Raw genomic sequence first — 18,665 nt, forward strand, 5'->3', positions numbered from 1 at the left:
CTGGAGAGAGGAGAGATAACAAAGGAAGGCAGACGGGAAGAGGGAAGAGAGGGAGGAGAGAGAGGAGAGGGAAGAGAGGGAGGAGAGGGAGGAGAGGGAAGAGAGGGAGGAGAGGTAAGAGGGGGAAGAGAGGGAGGAGAGGGAAGAGAGGTAAGAGAGGTAAGAGAGGGAGGAGGGGAAGAGAGGGAGGAGAGGGAGGAGAGGGAAGAGAGGGAAGAGAGGGAGGAGAGGGAAGAGAGGGAGGAGAGGTAAGAGAGGGAGGAGAGGTAAGAGAGGGAAGAGGGGGAAGAGAGGGAGGAGAGGGAAGAGAGGTAAGAGAGGTAAGAGAGGTAAGAGAGGGAGGAGGGGAAGAGAGGGGAAGAGAGGGAGGAGAGGGAGGAGAGGGAAGAGAGGGAAGAGAGGGAGGAGGGGAAGAGAGGGAGGAGAGGGAGGAGAGGGAAGAGAGGGAAGAGAGGGAGGAGAGGGAGGAGAGGGAGGAGGGGAAGAGAGGGAGGAGAGGGAAGAAGGAAGAGGGGGAGGAGAGGGAAGAGAGGGAGGAGATGGAAGAGAGGGAGGAGAGGGAAGAGAGGGAGGAGAGGGAAGAGAGGGAGGAGAGGGAAGAGCACATGCAATCTACTTGGAGCACTAATGTTTGTACTTGCCTTAGTTAAAGTGCCGCGTTGAAGTGCGATGTAGTTAGCGCCGTAATGCGTACTTTGTGTAAGGAATGCCCGCCTCTCCCTCGTCATCCGTCCCCCCCGGACTGTACTGAATTTATACTTGGATGGAGGGGGGAGGTTAGGCAATCCTTCAATTAAGAACTAATAAATGACACACGGGGGAGGGGTTGTGCCCTTCACAATATACAGGCAGGATGGACACAAGGTAAGGCAAGGTGTCTGATCTCAGCTGAGGCTCTATGAGGCTCTATGTGGCTCTATGAGGCTCAGGTCATGTCATACAGGAAGTATACACAATAGTTACAAAGAAAACAGAAACAATCTAACAATGTAGATCATTTCAGGCATGCAAAGTAGCTTAGTGATTGAGAGAGCAGTGAAAGCAGTGGTTACCGGGGGCAACAGGAGGCAGTTGTCAGCTGCGGTTAGAGCAGGAAGTTTCTGAGGGCGATGGAAGCAGTGGTTACCGGGGGCAACAGGAGGCAGTTGTCAGTTGCAGTTAGAGCAGGAAGTTTCAGAGGGCGATGGAAGCAGTGGTTACCGGGGGCAACAGGAGGCAGTTGTCAGTTGCGGTTAGAGCAGGAAGTTTCAGAGGGCGATGGAAGCAGTGGTTACCGGGGACAACAGGAGGCAGTTGTCAGCTGCGGTTAGAGCAGGAAGTTTCAGAGGGCGATGGAAGCAGTGGTTACCGGGGACAACAGGAGGCAGTTGTCAGTTGCGGTTAGAGCAGGAAGTTTCAGAGGGCGATGGAAGCAGTGGTTACCGGGGACAACAGGAGGCAGTTGTCAGTTGCAGTTAGAGCAGGAAGTTTCAGAGGGCGATGGAAGCAGTGGTTACCTGGAGATCAGAGGAGAGATGATGAGAGGATGTTGGGATGTTCCATTGTTGCCGTGTTGGAAGTGCGATGTACTTATCGCCGTAATGCGTACTTTGCGCACAGAATGCCAGCCGTCCCCCTCGCCGTCCCCCTCGCCGTCCCCCTCGCCGTCCCTCTCCATAGTGATTCTCACTGCTAACAGCATAGAAGTAAGACACGTAACCCCTCCCCTACCGAGCAGTTCTATCCCCTTCCTGACCAGGACAATTTTCAGCTTTCATTGCTGTCTCAATTTAAATGACAATTGCGCGGTCATGCAACACTGTACCCATATGACATTTTTATCATTTTTTTCACACAAACAGAGCTTTCTTTTGGTGGTATTTACTCCCCGCTGGGGGTTTTATTTTTTGTGCTCTAAACAAAAAACAGCAAAAATGTGGAAAAAAAAGTTTTACTTTTTTTTTGTTCTACAATTTTGCAAACAGGTAATTTTTCTCCTTCACTGATGTGCGTTGATGAGGCTGCACTGATAGGCAGCACTGATGGGCACTGATAGGTAGCACTGATAGGCGTCAGTGATGAAGCGGCACTGATGATACTGCACTGATATGCAACAATGTTGGGCACTGATAGGCAGCACTGATAGGCAGCACTGGTGAGCACTGATAGGCAGCACTGCCTGGTGGCACTGCTGGGAACTGACTGGCAGCACTACTGAGTGACGACACTGCTGGGAGGCACTTGTGGGTGGCACTGCTGGGCACTGATCATCAGTGCCCTGATGATCGGTGCCGATCCCTCCTCTGACAATTGCTGGTTATTGGCAGTACTTTCCTCACACTGTGACAGCGTGAGAAAATTGCAGCCGATAACTGGCTACTTCATTTCCCGGTGATCTGGTGCCGTGCTCTTGTCTCCCGGAATCTCCTCCGTGCTCTCGTCTCCCGGAACCTCCTCCGTGCTCTCGTCTCCCGGAATCTCCTCCGTGCTCTCGTCTCCCGGAATCTCCTCCGTGCTCCCGTCTCCCGGAATCTCCTCCGTGCTCCCGTCTCCCGGAATCTCCTCCGTGCTCCCGTCTCCCGGAATCTCCTCCGTGCTCTCGTCTCCCGGAATCTCCTCCGTGCTCCCGTCTCCCGGAATCTCCTCCGTGCTCTCGTCTCCCGGAATCTCCTCCGTCCTCTCGTCTCCCGGAATCTCCTCCGTGCCCTCGTCTCCCGGAATCTCCTCCGCGCTCTCGTCTCCCGGAATCTCCTCCGTGCTCTCGTCTCCCGGAATCTCCTCCGCGCTCTCGTCTCCCGGAATCTCCTCCGTGCTCTCGTCTCCCGGAATCTCCTCCGTGCTCTCGTCTCCCGGAATCTCCTCCGTGCTCTCGTCTCCCGGAATCTCCTCCGTCCTCTCGTCTCCCGGAATCTCCTCCGTGCTCTCGTCTCCCGGAATCTCCTCCGTGCTCTCGTCTCCCGGAATCTCCTCCGTCCTCTCGTCTCCCGGAATCTCCTCCGTGCTCTCGTCTCCCGGAATCTCCTCCGTGTTCTCGTCTCCTGAAATCTCCTCCGTGCTCTCGTCTACTAGAATCTCCTCCGTGCTCTCGTCTCCCGGAATCTCCTCCGTCCTCTCGTCTCCCGGAATCTCCTCCATGCTCTCGTCTCCCGGAATCTCCTCCATGCTCTCGTCTCCCGGAATCTCCTCCATGCTCTCGTCTCCCGGAATCTCCTCCGTCCTCTCGTCTCCTGGAATCTCCTCCGTCCTCTCGTCTCCCGGAATCTCCTCCGTGCTCTCGTCTCCCGGAATCTCCTCCGTGCTCTCGTCTCCTGGAATCTCCTCCATGCTCTTGAGACTGTGCTGGGAGACACAGCACACCTTCTGGCAATGGCAGGTATTGATGTGCCATCCTGGAGGAGTTGGACTGCCTGCGCGACCTCTGTAGGGTCCAGGTATGGCCTCATGGTACCAGTAGTGACACTGACCCGAGCCAAATGCAAAACTAGTGAAAAACAGTCAGAAAAGATGAATAGGAAAAAATGTCAGTGGCCTCCACCTGTAAATTCCTGTTTTGAGGGTTGTCTCATTGTTGCCCATCTAGTGCACCTGTTGATAATTTCATTAACACCAAAGGCTGAAACTGATGAACAACTCCCTCTGCGACTTACCTGACCAGATCCATATCTCAGGAGTCTCATTGACTTGATGCCAGACTCTGATTAATAAGTCTTTCTTTCATTTTTGAGCCGTGTATTATGAATGCTAACTCTACGAAGCTGCAGATCTGTGAGAGTTCTTTTCTGGATTCTTCTGTTTATAGATTACTGAGCCCTTTACAGTAAGATGTGCATTTCCTCATGTAATGTTCTATTTGTGTGTTTTGTTTTTTCTGTCGGTTGGACTGGATGGATTGGTGTCTTTTTTCCATCCAGATGAACTCTGTAACTATGTAACAAGGTGACTCCAGTAACACTGCTGAGACTCATTTCGTTTTGGTGAAAAGGTACAAAAAGGAACCTCCATGTTTCCATATACAGTGGAGCAAAAAAGTATTTAGTCCCCACCAATGGTGCAAGTTCTCCCACTTACAGAGATGAGAGAGGCCTGTAATTGGCATCATAGGGAGACCTCAACTATGAGAGACAAAATGAGAAAACAAATCCAGACAATCTCATTGGCTGATCTGGAAAGAATTTATTTGCAAATTATGGTGGAAAATAAGTATTTGGTCCCCTACAAACAAGCAAGATTTCTGGCTCTCACAGACCTGGACCTTCTTCTTTAAGAGGCTCCTCTGTCCTGCACTCATTAGCTGTATCAATGGCACCTGTTTGAACTTGTTATCAGTATAAAAGACACCTGTCCACAATCTCAAACAGTCACACTCCAAACTCCACTATGGTGAAGACCAAAGAGCCGTCGAAGGACACCAGAAACAAAATGGTAGACCTGCACCAGGCTGGGAAGACTGAATCTGCAATAGGCAAGCAGCTTGGTGTGAACAAATCAACTGTGGGAGCAATAATTAGAAAATGGAAGACATACAAGACCACCGATAATCTCCCTCGATCTGGGGCTCCACGCAAGATCTCACCCCGTGGGGTCAAAATGATCACAAGAACGGTGAGCAAAAATCCCAGGACCACACGGGGGGACCTAGTGAATGACCTGCAGAGAGCTGGGACCAACGTAACAAAGGCTACCATCAGTAACACACTACGCCGCCAGGGACTCAGATCCTGCAGTGCCAGACGTGGCCCCCTGCTTAAGCCAGTACATGTCCGGGGCCCGTCTGAAGTTTGCTAGAGAGCATTTGGATGATCCAGAAGAGGATTGGGAGAATGTCATATGGTCAGATGAAACCAAAATACAACTGTTTGGTAGAAACACAACTCGTCGTGTTTGGAGGAGAGAGAATGCTGAGTTGCATCCAAAGAACACCATACCTACTGTGAAGCATGGGGGTGGCAACATCATGCTTTGGGGCTGTTTCTCCGCAAAGGGACCAGGACGACTGATCCATGTACAGGACAGAATGAATGGGGCCATGTATCGTGAGATTTTGGGTGCAAACCTCCTTCCATCAGCAAGGGCATTATTATTATTATTATTATTACTACGAGTTTATATAGCGCCAAAGGGTTTGCTCAGCGCTGTACAATAGGGGGGGACAATACATGGCACAGTACAACAAAGACAGACAGCGTACGAGGGGTAAGAGGGCCCTACTCTTACGAGCTTACAATCTAGGAGGGAGGGGGTAAAGGTACAGTAGGAAGTGGCTGGGGGGGATGAAGTGGTAGGAGGAATGAGGGAGGATGGCCGTTAGGTGAGGGTGGGGTAGGCTTCCCTGAAGAGATGGGTTTTGAGGGAGCGCCTGAATGTGAATAGAGAAGGCGACAGTCTGATGGAAGTCCTCACAAGGTGAGGACTGAAGATGAGCATTGAAGATGAAACGTGAGCATTGAAGATGAAACGTGGCTGGGTCTTCCAACATGACAATGATCCCAAACATACCGCCCAGGCAACGAAGGAGTGGCTTCGTAAGAAGCATTTCAAGGTCCTGGAGTGGCCTAGCCAGTCTCCAGATCTCAACCCCATAGAAAACCTTTGGAGGGAGTTGAAAGTCCGTGTTGCCCAGCGACAGCCCCAAAACATCACTGCTCTAGAGGAGATCTGCATGGAGGAGGAGATCTGCATGTAGGAGGAGATCTGCATGGAGGATGGGCCAACATACCAGCAACAGTGTGTGCCAACCTTGTGAGGACTTCCAGGAAACGTCTGACCTCTGTCATTGCCAACAAAGGATATATAACAAAGTATTGACATGAACTTTTCATATTCACCAAATACTTATTTTCCACCATAATTTGCAAATAAATTCTTTCCAGATCAGCCAATGAGATTGTCTGGATTTGTTTTCTCATTTTGTCTCTCATAGTTGAGGTCTCCCTATGATGCCAATTACAGGCCTCTCTCATCTCTGTAAGTGGGAGAACTTGCACCATTGGTGGGGACTACATACTTTTTTGCCCCGCTGTATTTCAGATTATACGAAAAGACCGGATCGGGATAAAATACCAGATTGTCTCCTAAGAATGTAGGAAGTACAGGGTGCGGCAACATAACTTCCTTTTTTGAAATGCGTGCCATTCAGGCTGTAGCGGCCATAGCGGGGCAGGAGTGGTCTCAGGCGACAGGCGTAGTTCTAAAGTTTTTGTTCTCTTTTTACGTGGGTCACTACGTTCAGACAAACCGCGAGTACGACAAGACGAAGAGCTGGAGTCGACCCATCAGATCACCTGAGAACATCGAAGCAGTGAGAGCTTCAATCTTGCGATCCCCGCAGCGTTCTGCGCGCAAACATGCGTCTGCCCTTGGACTTTCGGATCGTTCAGTGAGGCAAATTCTTCACGATGACCTTCATTACCATCCGTACAAGTTGGCGATTGTGCAGGAACTCTCCGAACGCGACTTCAATTCTTGGAGGAACGCATGTGAGGCAGTTGTTATGATCCGCCAGGTGGTGCCTCTGGCAGCCCACCTGACAGACCTACCCAAAGCGGTGGAGTCTAAGTCCCGGTCTGTGCTTTCACCAGGGCCCCTGATGGTGGGGATGGACTTGTAACAGACCAGGACCAGGTCAAGACCTCTGAGCAGGCCCACCAGTGGCAGAGGGAACCTCCGGGGATGTTTAGGTACCGGGAGAGCCAGATGTGAGGAGGCCGGCAGGAGCTAGCAGGATGGATCACGAGCGGGGGTCCCGTGGGGTAAGCGAGGTACAGAATCGGCAGGTGGAGAGTAGTCAGGTCACACGCAGGGTCAGCAGGATAAGTCAGTCCGCAGATAGGTCAAACAAGCCGAGGATCAGGAGAGGAGAAGGCAGAGTAGTCAGGGAAATCCGGGTCAAACACAGGAGAAGGCAGAGTAGTCAGGGCAATCCGGGTCAAATACAGGAGAAGGCAGCGTAGTCAGGACAATCCAGGTCAAACACAGGAGAAGGCAGCGTAGTCAGGGCAATCCGGGTCAAACACAGGAGAAGGCAGAGTAGTCAGGGCAATCCGGGTCAAATACAGGAGAAGGCAGCGTAGTCAGGACAATCCGGGTCAAACACAGGAGAAGGCAGCGTAGTCAGGACAATCCGGGTCAAACACAGGAGAAGGCAGCGTATTCAGGACAATCCGGGTCAAACACAGGAGAAGGCAGCGTAGTCAGGACAATCCGGGTCAAACACAGGAGAAGGCAGCTTAGTCAGGGCAATCCGGGTCAAACACAGGAGAAGGCAGCGTAGTCAGGACAATCCGGGTCAAACACAGGAGAAGGCAGCGTAGTCAGGACAATCCGGGTCAAACACAGGAGAAGGCAGCGTAGTCAGGACAATCCGGGTCAAACACAGGAGAAGGCAGCGTTGTCAGGGCAATCCGGGTCAAATACAGGAGAAGGCAGCGTAGTCAGGACAATCCGGGTCAAACACAGGAGAAGGCAGAGAAGTCAGGACAATCCGGGTCAAATACAGGAGAAGGCAGAGTAGTCAGGACAATCCGGGTCAAACACAGGAGAAGGAAGCGTAGTCAGGACAATCCGGGTCAAACACAGGAGAAGGCAGAGTAGTCAGGACAATCCGGGTCAAACACAGGAGAAGGCAGAGAAGTCAGGACAATCCGGGTCAAATACAGGAGAAGGCAGAGTAGTCAGGACAATCCGGGTCAAACACAGGAGAAGGCAGAGAAGTCAGGACAATCCGGGTCAAACACAGGAGAAGGCAGAGTAGTCAGGACAATCCGGGTCAAACACAGGAGAAGGCAGCGTAGTCAGGGCAATCCGGGTCAAATACAGGAGAAGGCAGCGTAGTCAGGACAATCCGGGTCAAACACAGGAGAAGGCAGCGTAGTCAGGACAATCCGGGTCAAACACAGGAGAAGGCAGCGTAGTCAGGACAATCCGGGTCAAACACAGGAGAAGGCAGCGTAGTCAGGGCAATCCGGGTCAAACACAGGAGAAGGCAGCGTAGTCAGGGCAATCCGGGTCAAACACAGGAGAAGGCAGCGTAGTCAGGGCAATCCGGGTCAAACACAGGAGAAGGCAGCTTAGTCAGGGCAATCCGGGTCAAACACAGGAGAAGGCAGCGTAGTCAGGACAATCCGGGTCAAACACAGGAGAAGGCAGAGTAGTCAGGGCAATCCGGGTCAAACACAGGAGAAGGCAGCGTAGTCAGGACAATCCGGGTCAAACACAGGAGAAGGCAGCGTAGTCAGGGCAATCCGGGTCAAACACAGGAGAAGGCAGCGTAGTCAGGACAATCCGGGTCAATATCAGGAGAAGGAAGCGTAGTCAGGACAATCCGGGTCAAACACAGGAGAAGGCAGCGTAGTCAGGACAATCCGGGTCAAACACAGGAGAAGGCAGCGTAGTCAGGACAATCCGGGTCAAACACAGGAGAAGGCAGTGTAGTCAGGGCAATCAGGGTCAATATTCAGGTTCAGGAATTCAGGATCACAGATAGACCTTGCGGCAATCTGACAGTGCAGGGCATCTTTAAATATCGCGCCCTGCACTGTCATTGGCCGCCCCCCTGGCTGTCATTGGCCACCCAGGGCACGCCCGCGGCTCCCACTGCGCATGCACGAATTCCTGTCAGCCGCGGTCCGCCGAGACCTGGTGCTTGCATCCCGGCGTGGACTGCCGCTAGTGCGTGTGCGCCGGGGAAGGCGCCGTGGCAGTCCCTGACAGCAGTACTCGAAAACGTCCCTGAGGACGCAATTGTTTTTTACAGTGATGAAGCCCATTTTCACTTGACTGGATGCGTCAACAAACAGAACATGCGCTACTGGGCCGACACCAATCCTCGAGAATCGCATCAAAGGCCTTCGCATTCATCTAAAGTCGCAGTGTGGTGTGCAATTGCCTCAGCTGGGATTATTGGTCCCGGGTTCTTTGAAGAAAATGAGGTCACAGTGACAGTGAATTCAGACCGGTATGTGAACATGTTGGAGGAATTTGTTTTTCCACGACTTGATGAATTGGACTTGATGGGGACATTTGGTTCCAACAGGACGGAGCGACGGCTCACACTTCAAGAGCATCAATGGCTGTTTTAAGGGAACACTTCCCGGAGCGCCTCATCTCAATAAGGGGCGATTTGGAGTGGCCAGCCCCGCTCCCCCGATTTGGCCCCTTGCGACTTTTTTTGTGGGTTTTTTTTTAAATCTCGCGTTTATGTAAACAAGGACCCTACAAGGACCCTACAAGACCTGAAGGCCAACATCCGCGCAGAAATTGCCAACATACCCGCTGCTATGCTGGTAAGGGTCATGAAAAACGCCAGAAATCGGCTTATTCAGTGTATGGACAATGGGGGGCGTCACCTACCTGATATGATTTTCAAAACTGTGTAAAACAGAACTTTAGATATGTACCTACATTATTAACCATTTGCCGCCCGGCCAATGGACGTTTGGCAGCTGCAAAAGCGCTTCGGCATTCCAGGTGCACGCCCTTTGGCGTCCTCCCGCACATGCGCAGTTTGCGCTCCTGCAGAGCCACGCCGCGGCGCGATCTGTCACCGGCCGTGTACCTTGGACACGGCCGATGACAGATCTGAGTACCGGCCCCCGTTGCTGGTACCATGTGACCTGCTGTGACCAATCACAGCAGGTCACATGACAGTTGTATACAATGGATGGCTTCATTCATGCCATCCATTGTATACTAGTGTGTCTAGCTGTGAATGGTCACAGAGGTCACATGCACATGTCATGTGATTAGCTGTGACCAAATCACAGCTAAGCACAAAAAAAAAAAATCTGACTGAATCGATGTCATTCAGGTAAATGCTGGCTTATAGGAAAGTAATTCTTTGCTATAAGCAAATTGTGTAAAAAAAACTACTGATCACTTCCCCAAAGTAGTACAATGTTACTACGGTAACATTGTAGTACTTTGGTCATAGTAAAATATGAAAATAAATAAATAAAAAATTAAAAATAATAATAAAAAAAATATATATTTTTTTTTTTTTCATACTGTCACCAGTCAGTGTCCCTGATCACCGCCATGCCAGTTATATGATGACGCTGTACTGCACTGGTGACAGGATGTAAAAAAAAATAGTGAAAATAATTTTAATTTTTTCATTTTCCGAAAAATGACAAAAAAAATACTTCAAAAAACTCGCCATTCCTTTTATGAAGTACGTCGGACTGTCTACTCTGCAAAAAGGGGTAATTTGGGGGATATCTGTACTGTCCTGACATTTGGGGATATCTGTACCGTCCTGACATTTGGGGGATATCTGTACCGTCCTGCCATTTGGGGGATATCTGTACCGTCCTGACATTTGGGGATATCTGTACCGTCCTGACATTTGGGGGATATCTGTACCGTCCTGAAATTTGGGGAATATCTGTACCGTCCTGACATTTGGGGGATATCTGTACTGTCCTGACATTTGGGGGATATCTGTACCGTCCTGACATTTGGGGGATATCTGTACCGTCCTGAAATTTGGGGAATATCTGTACCGTCCTGACATTTGGGGGATGTCTGTACCGTCCTGACATTTGGGGGACGTCTGTCCCATCCTGACATTTGGGGATATCTGTACCGTCCTGAAATTTGGGGGATATCTGTACCGTCCTGACATTTGGGGGAGATCTGTACCGTCGTGACATTTGGGGGATATCTGTACCGTCCTGACATTTGGGGGATATCTGTACCGTTCTGACATTTGGGGGATATCTGTACCGTCCTGACATTTGGGGGATATCTGTACCGTCCTGACATTTGGGGGATCTCTGTACTGTCCTGACATTTGGGGGATATCTGTACCGTTCTGACATTTGGGGGATATCTGTACCGTCCTGACATTTGGGGGATGTCTGTACCGTCCTGACATTTGGGGGATGTCTGTACCGTCCTGACATTTGGGGGATGTCTGTACCGTCCTGACATTTGGGGGATGTCTGTACCGTCCTGACATTTGGGGGACGTCTGTCCCATCCTGACATTTGGGGGACGTCTGTACCATCCTGAAATTTGGAGGATATCTGTACCGTCCTGACATTTGGGGGAGATCTGTACCGTCCTGACATTTGGGGGATATCTGTACCGTTCTGACATTTGGGGGATATCTGTACCGTCCTGAAATTTGGGGGATATCTGTCCTGTCCTGACATTTGGGGGATATCTGTACTGTCCTGACATTCTCGGACCTCAAGAAATGAGATTGGCTGTCAGTACTTCAGGATTGATCAATATTCAGATATCTCCCATAGTTTGTGAACTCTATAACTTCCCTACAGACTAAAAAATCCATCCTAATTTGGGTTATTTTCACCAAAGACATGTAGCAGAATACATCTCGGCCTAAATTTATGAAGAACAATTATTTATTTGTAAAAACTTTTATAACAGAAACAAAGAAAAACGTGTTTTTTTTTTCAAAACTTTTGTTTTCTTTTGTTAATTTAGCAAAAAATAAAAACTCCAGAGGTGATTAAATACCACCAAAAGAAAGCTCTAGCTGTGTGAAGAAAATGATAAAATTTTAGTTTGGGTACAATGTTGTATGACCGCGCAATTGTCATTCAAAGTGTGAGAGCGCTGAAACCTGAAAAATGGCCTGGGCAGGAAGGGGGTAAAATTGCCCGGTATGGAAGGGGTTAAAGACAATAAAAACAATTCTGATTCATAAAATGGGTTTTATTGCGTTTTGAAAAAAGGAAGTTATGTTGCTGCACCCTGTATATTATGGTATGTTTGCTGATTTGTAATCCCATGATATATATTTAGTGTGTTGGAGTTTATCGGTATTGTTAGGGATATTGTATGCATGCTACCAAAGCCGTAATCAATCAGTAGATCAGAATACAAATTATTCTTTTTATTATCTCTCCTCTGTGTGTACAACTATTATTCTAATTGCTTTATGTAATCCAACCTCCTGATAGTTACAATTCTCCATTTAATCACTGTTACACCAAAACGTAATGATTGTAAATGAGGAATAATATCTACTCTCCAAGGCATTCTATAGATTTCACAAGGGCCAATTTGTTATAGTGAAATATTCATTCTTCCCGATCACAGATTAGTTACTTCTTTCCCCAAATAAACTCAGACCAGACAATTCTTATCCAAGGATGACACCCAGTGGCCATGGGAGGTAATGCTTGAGTAAACATGGGTTAGAGAATCAGATTCCCCAATCACAGAGAAGGTTCCACCTCCTGGTCAGGTTTATTCAGATTTGATGAGTGTATAAGTCATAACTAGATAAAACCGGCAGGAACACTCACAGAGGGAGGACCATCTACACAGCCATCTGGAAGGTAGACACCATCTCAGACTCAGATCATCTAAAGACACTCATCAACTGAAGAAGAGACGCCATTTTGTGGAAGCTCAATCCCAACCGTTAATTGGCAGCCATCTTTGAGTCTGATCATCAGTTCTCCAAAAAGATGACCTGATACTTGGAGGGTAATTGTATATTTTCTGTTGATTTTGCTTGCTTAGACTAGTAAGTCAATTGCCACATTCCTTTGTAACCTAATAACTCTCCCCATGATAACATCACTTCAAGTTCAGTCATTTATAAAAATGTTCCTGTTCTTAGGCCATACTGGTGGACAATTCTGCAGTTTATTCCTTCTGCAGGAGACAGATTATTGTCCGTTTTTATTGGTTATGATGTTTACAGGGAGAAACTGATTATTGAATTTAATTCACTCTATATTATAATTTTTACAGAAACATCTTAGTGTCAGTGTAAATCACAATATGACTATTGTTTATGGTGTTTGTAGGTGACTTATGTACATAAATATTGATTTTCATACTCTGCAGTCTATACCTACACAGATCTTGTTTGAGTTCCTAAACAATTTTTCAGATTAAGTTATTTTTATAAATCATTTTTTGTATTGGAGACACTGGGATTAAAACCAAAAATACCTCATTTGGCCTTTAGATGACGCTAAGTATCCTATCAATTAGTACCATCTAGTGTCCAAAGAGTCAGGGAACACCTGAACAATTGATTTAGTCAGCTAAATCAATTGTTCAGGTGTTCCTTGACAATTTGGACACTAGATGGTGCTAATTGCTAGGAGACTTAGCGTCATCTAAAGGCCAAATGAGGTATTTTTGGTTTTAAATCAATGGTTGGTTTAATTCTGTGGTTTTATGTAATTTATATCTTCAATGCTTGAAAATGTATGATCTCAGGTATTTGTGCGAAATTACCCCTAACATAGTAAACTAAGGGGTCTATGCAAAAAATATATTGGGGGAGGTGACAAGCATGTGTCCAGCTGTGACAAATTCTGGCCATATTTTAATAAACTCAGTGATTTCCTATAATTGTCAGCTCCCTCTAGTGGCCATAATGAGGTATTACTTCCAAAATACCTCAGTCAGGAAAAACAGTTCAATACCGCATTATGGCCACTAGTTGGAGCCAATGATCATAGGAAATCTCTGTATGAAAAGACCAACATGTGACATGGCTGAATGAATGCTGGTCATATTAGTTCATCTATTCTCTAAGTGGGGTGGTAACTATTGGGCCAATCCCTTTTACAAATCACACATAATATCGCCCTTCAAAGTGAAAACAGAAACGATTTGCAGAACATCAAAGAGTAGAAATATTTTCCGGTGGATCCCCTCTACCCAGACCCCATATGTAGACATAGAACAACAAGCTGTGTTCCCTCTCGTGCCGCACTCCTCCAACCACCCAAACCCACACAGAAGCCAAGGGAAATAATGAGAGGAAAGTTCCCCCCTAGTTTGGGGCGGAGTTCTCCTTCCCTCCTGTTGGGGGATGGGAGAAGGATGGACTGAAGACAGAGAGACGCTTCGGGGTCACCACTGTTCTGTAGAGCCTTGAAATGAAGGACATCAACTTCAGAAGTTCTTGTTGTCTGTGTAAAGTTCCCCGATAACGAGATCTGGGCTCTCCCGGCTTCTAGCTCTGTAACCCGCTATATCATTATCAGGAAACGCAACTCCGACACCCAAGAAGGGCTGAAGTTGTGTCCTTCATTTCCAGGATCTACTGACCACTCTGCACCCTGACATTTACTGCACTTCATCCATGTCTTTGGGGGCCTCTCATCTCCTTATCAACTGTTTCTTCCATGATGAAGATCAGCCATGGAGTATATCTGAGGTGTATATCAGGGTGTGCTTCTTCCCCACATGAGAGCTGGGATGTCCAGCAACATTCATCTAGAAGACATTTCCCGCACTCAAGGCACTAATACACCTCCAGGGTTGTGTAGGACCCCTGATGTACAGGAAGACAGGACTTCAGTGAGGAACATTTCCCTCACTCAGGACAGGAAAGTGGCTTCTCCCCCATGTGAGACCTCTGATGTGTGGAAAGATGGGACTTCTGTGAAAAACATTTCCCGCACACAGGACAGGAATACGGCTTCTCCCCCGTGTGAGATCTCTGATGTCTGTTAAGATAGGACTTATCTGAAAAACATTTCCCGCACTCAGGACAGGAATATGGCTTCTCCCCCGTGTGAGATCTCTGATGTGTGTAAAGATGGGACATCTGTGAAAAACATTTCCCGCACTCAGGACAGGAATACGGCTTCTCCCCCGTGTGAGATCTCTGATGTTTGTAAAGACTGGACTTCTGTGAAAAACATTTCCCACACTCAGGACAGGAAAATTTCTTCTCCCCCGTGTGACATCTCTGATGTGTGTAAAGATTGGACTTCTCTGAAAAACATTTCCCGCAGTCAGGACAGGAATATGGCTTCTCCCCCGTGTGAGATCTCTGATGTTTGGAAAGACTGGACTTCTCTGAAAAACATTTCCCGCACTCAGGACAGGAAAATTTCTTCTCCCCTGTGTGACATCTCTGATGTATGGAAAGATGGGACTTAGTTGAAAAACAATTCCCGCACTCAGGACAGGAATACGGCTTCTCCCCTGTGTGAGATCTCTGATGTATGGAAAGATGGGACTTAGTTGAAAAACAATTCCCGCACTCAGGACAGGAATACGGCTTCTCCCCTGTATGAGATCTCTGATGTATGGAAAGATGGGACTTAATTGAAAAACATTTCCCGCACTCAGGACAGGAATACGGCTTCTCTCCCGTGTGAGATCTCTGATGTATAGAAAGATAGGACTTAGCTGAAAAACATTTCCCGCACTCAGGACAGGAATACGGATTCTCCCCCGTGTGAGATCTCTGATGTGTGTAAAGATAGTACTTAGTTGAAAAACATTTCCCACACTCAGGACAGGAATTCAGCTTCTCTCCCATGTGAGATCTCTGATGTATAGAAAGATAGGACTTAGTTGAAAAACATTTCCCGCACTCAGGACAGGAATACGGCTTCTCCCCCGTGTGAGATCTTTTATGCCTATTAAGATAGGATTTATAACTGAAACATTTCCCGCACTCAGAACAGGAGAAGCTCTTCCCTGTTGGAAGGCCGGCCCGGTCCCGCACAGTCTGAGGTTCCTCAGGATACGAGGAATCCGATGGTCCATCTACACTGGGTGGTGCCGGATGGACATTGGAGGGAGCCGGGTTTTCTCCTGGACTATACTGTGTGATGTCCTCATCTTCTACTTTCCAGTCTGGAGACAAAGTGAGACAATCCTCGGAGGTTTTCCTCATCTCCCGGCCATGGACTAAAATACAAAGACAAAGAGGATTACTAGACAGGAGCTGATTGGTTCCCCAAAACCAGGACTCCGCCCACATCAGGCAGCTTGGTCTCTGAGGAGCTTACAATTCCACCCTCAAGGGAACTAGGAAATGGCTCCTCTGATCTCCTACCAGGTCATTTCTTTATTCATGGACCTTAGTCAGAGAGTGAGGAAACAACCAGAACTGTCTTTTATAGGAGGGACAGTGATGAGGGGATTATAGGACGAGGATCCCCACCCCCTCTATCACTCATCGCCATCTTCCCAACACAAGAAGTACTGCACTTCCTTATTTAGTCCATGATTTAGTCATGAAGAACAGCGGGGCTGAGCCCCACCAGAGGTCAGAGAGTGAGGATGGGGGGAGAACAACCAAGATGAAGACTGGACTGATCCTGAAGACCACCATCATTGGGGTATTGACTACTCCTGGGGGGTACAACTGGGGGGTCAATGGTGGAGAAGGATCTGGGCAGTCAATGATGACGGATCTGAAGGGGTCAACGGTGGAGAAGGATCAGGAGGAGTCAATCGTGGAGAAGGATCTAGGAGACAATGCTGGAGAAGGATCTGTGGGGGGGTCAATGGTGGAGAAGGATTTGGAGGAGAAGGATCTGTTGAGGTCAATGATGGAGAAGAATCTGTGGGGGGTCAATGGGGGAGAAGGATCTGGAGGAGTCAATGGGGGAGAAGGATCTGGGGGGGGGGTCAATGGTGGAGAAGGATCGGGAGGAGTCAATGGGGGAGAAGGATCGGGAGGAGTCAATGGGGGAGAAGGATCTGGAGGAGTCAATGGGGGAGAAGGATCTGGAGGAGTCAATGGAGGAGAAGGATCTGGAGGAGTCAATGGGGGAGAAGGATCTGGAGGAGTCAATGAGGGAGAAGGATCGGGGGGGGGGGGGGTCAATGGTGAAAAAGGATATGAGGGACTGTCAGGGATCGTGGCGGCAAGCGGGTCTGCTCATGCGCGGAACGCCGATTCATTCTAGCCGGCAGGCACTAGGACCTAGGTGGCCGCACATATACACTCCTGATCGCGGACGCTCGCCTGGCACCAATGACAGGGCGCGGTATTTAAACCTGCCCTCCACAGACTCTCATTGCCGTATGGTCTTGTATCCTGTGTATCTGCTGATTGACTTGTTACCGACCCTGCCTGATCCTGACCTCTGCTGGCTTCTCCTGATCCTGACCTCTGCCGGCTTCTCCTGATCCTGACCTCTGCCGGCTTCTCCTGATCCTGACCTCTGCCGGCTTCTCCTGATCCTGACCTCTGCCGGCTTCTCCTGATCCTGACCTCTGCCGGCTTCTCCTGATCCTGACCTCTGCCGGCTTCTCCTGATCCTGACCTCTGCCGGCTTCTCCTGATCCTGACCTCTGCCGGCTTCTCCTGATCCTGACCTCTGCAGGCTTCTCCTGATCCTGACCTCTGCAGGCTTCTCCTGATCCTGACCTCTGCAGGCTTCTCCTGATCTCTGCAGGCTTCCCCTGATCCTGACCTCTGCAGGCTTCCCCTGATCCTGACCTCTGCCGGCTTCTCCTGATCCTGACCTCTGCCGGCTTCTCCTGCTCTTGACCTCTGCCGACTTCTCCTGCTCTTGACCTCTGCCGACTTCTCCTGCTCTTGACCTCTGCCGACTTCTCCTGCTCTTGACCTCTGCCGACTTCTCCTGATCCTGACCTCTGCCGACTTCTCCTGATCCTGACCTCTGTCGACTTCTCCTGATCCTGACCTCTGCCGACTTCTCCTGCTCTTGACCTCTGCCGACTTCTCCTGATCCTGACTTCTCCTGATCCTGACCTCTGCCGACTTCTCCTGATCCTGACCTCTGCCGACTTCTCCTGATCCTGACCTCTGCCGACTTCTCCTGATCCTGACCTCTGCCGACTTCTCCTGATCCAGACCTCTGCCGACTTCTCCTGATCCAGACCTCTGCCGACTTCTCCTGATCCAGACCTCTGCCGACTTCTCCTGATCCTGACCTCTGCCGACTTCTCCTGATCCTGACCTCTGCCGACTTCTCCTGATCCTGACCTCTGCCGACTTCTCCTGATCCTGACCTCTGCCGACTTCTCCTGATCCTGACCTCTGCCGACTTCTCCTGATCCTGACCTCTGCCGACTTCTCCTGATCCTGACCTCTGCCGACTTCTCCTGATCCTGACCTCTGCCGACTTCTCCTGATCCTGACCTCTGCCGACTTCTCCTGCTCTGACCTCTGCCGACTTCTCCTGCTCTGACCTCTGCCGACTTCTCCTGCTCTGACCTCTGGCTCATTTGACTTCTCTCCTGGATACTCCTACTGATCTGACCTCCTGTTACTGAACCCGGGGAGTGACCTGACTACTCTTTGCCTGCTGCCTTGTACCACGCTGACCCCACTGTTACCGATCCGGCCCATCTGACCACGCTCACTACTCTGCCATCCATTCATCCTGCACAGATCCAGTCATCACGTCTCCAGCCTTCCAACCTCTTCACGTCAGGCTCTCTACCTGCATATACCTCTGGCGGATCCCTCTACCATGGGCGAGTGTACTCAGGGGCCGCAACCTGGTCACTGTCTGCTCCAAGTCCATCCCCACCATCAGGGGCCCTGGTGAACAAGCAGACTGGGACTTAGACTCCACGCTCCTGGGAATCCTGTCCTGGGGACTGCTAGAGGTACTGCCAGGCGGTGTTTGACAGGAACAGTGGTAGAGAAGAATCTGGGAGGGTCAATGGTGGAGAAGGATCTGTGGGGGGTCAATGGTGGAGAAGGATCTGTGGGGGGAGTCAATGGTGGAGAAGAATCTGGGAGGGTCAATGGTGGAGAAGAATCTGTGGGGGGTCAATGGTGGAGAAGGATCTGTGGGGGGTCAATGGTGGAGAAGAATCTGGGAGGGTCAATGGTGGAGAAGAATCTGTGGGGGGTCAATGGTGGAGAAGGATCTGTGGGGGGTCAATGGTGGAGAAGGATCTGTGGGGGGACAGTGGTGGAGAAGAATCTGATGAAGGTCAATGGTGGAGAAGAATCTGTGGGG

At 49.4% G+C, this 18,665-nt stretch overlaps 1 protein-coding gene across 1 annotated transcript; it reads right to left on the reverse strand.

The window, feature by feature from the left end:
- Positions 1-13,094: 13,094 nt before the first annotated feature.
- LOC149452156 (uncharacterized) lies at positions 13,095-15,867 on the reverse strand. The gene has a single exon (XM_089689740.1). The coding sequence runs from the start codon at positions 15,695-15,697 to the stop codon at positions 14,294-14,296; it is 1,404 nt and encodes a 467-aa protein (XP_089545866.1). The 5' UTR covers positions 15,698-15,867; the 3' UTR covers positions 13,095-14,293.
- Between the last annotated feature and the right edge of the window lie 2,798 nt (positions 15,868-18,665).

This window comes from Staurois parvus, unplaced genomic scaffold (assembly GCF_062004578.1).
Source record: "Staurois parvus isolate SC_StPar_1 unplaced genomic scaffold, SC_StPar_1.0 ptg000494l, whole genome shotgun sequence".
NCBI classification, from domain to species: Eukaryota; Metazoa; Chordata; class Amphibia; order Anura; family Ranidae; genus Staurois; species Staurois parvus.

Coding starts and splice junctions, on each gene's coding strand:
- LOC149452156 (XM_089689740.1), bottom strand. CDS start 15,697: ATGTGGGCGGAGTCCTGGTTTTGGGGAACCAATCAGCTCCTGTCTAGT.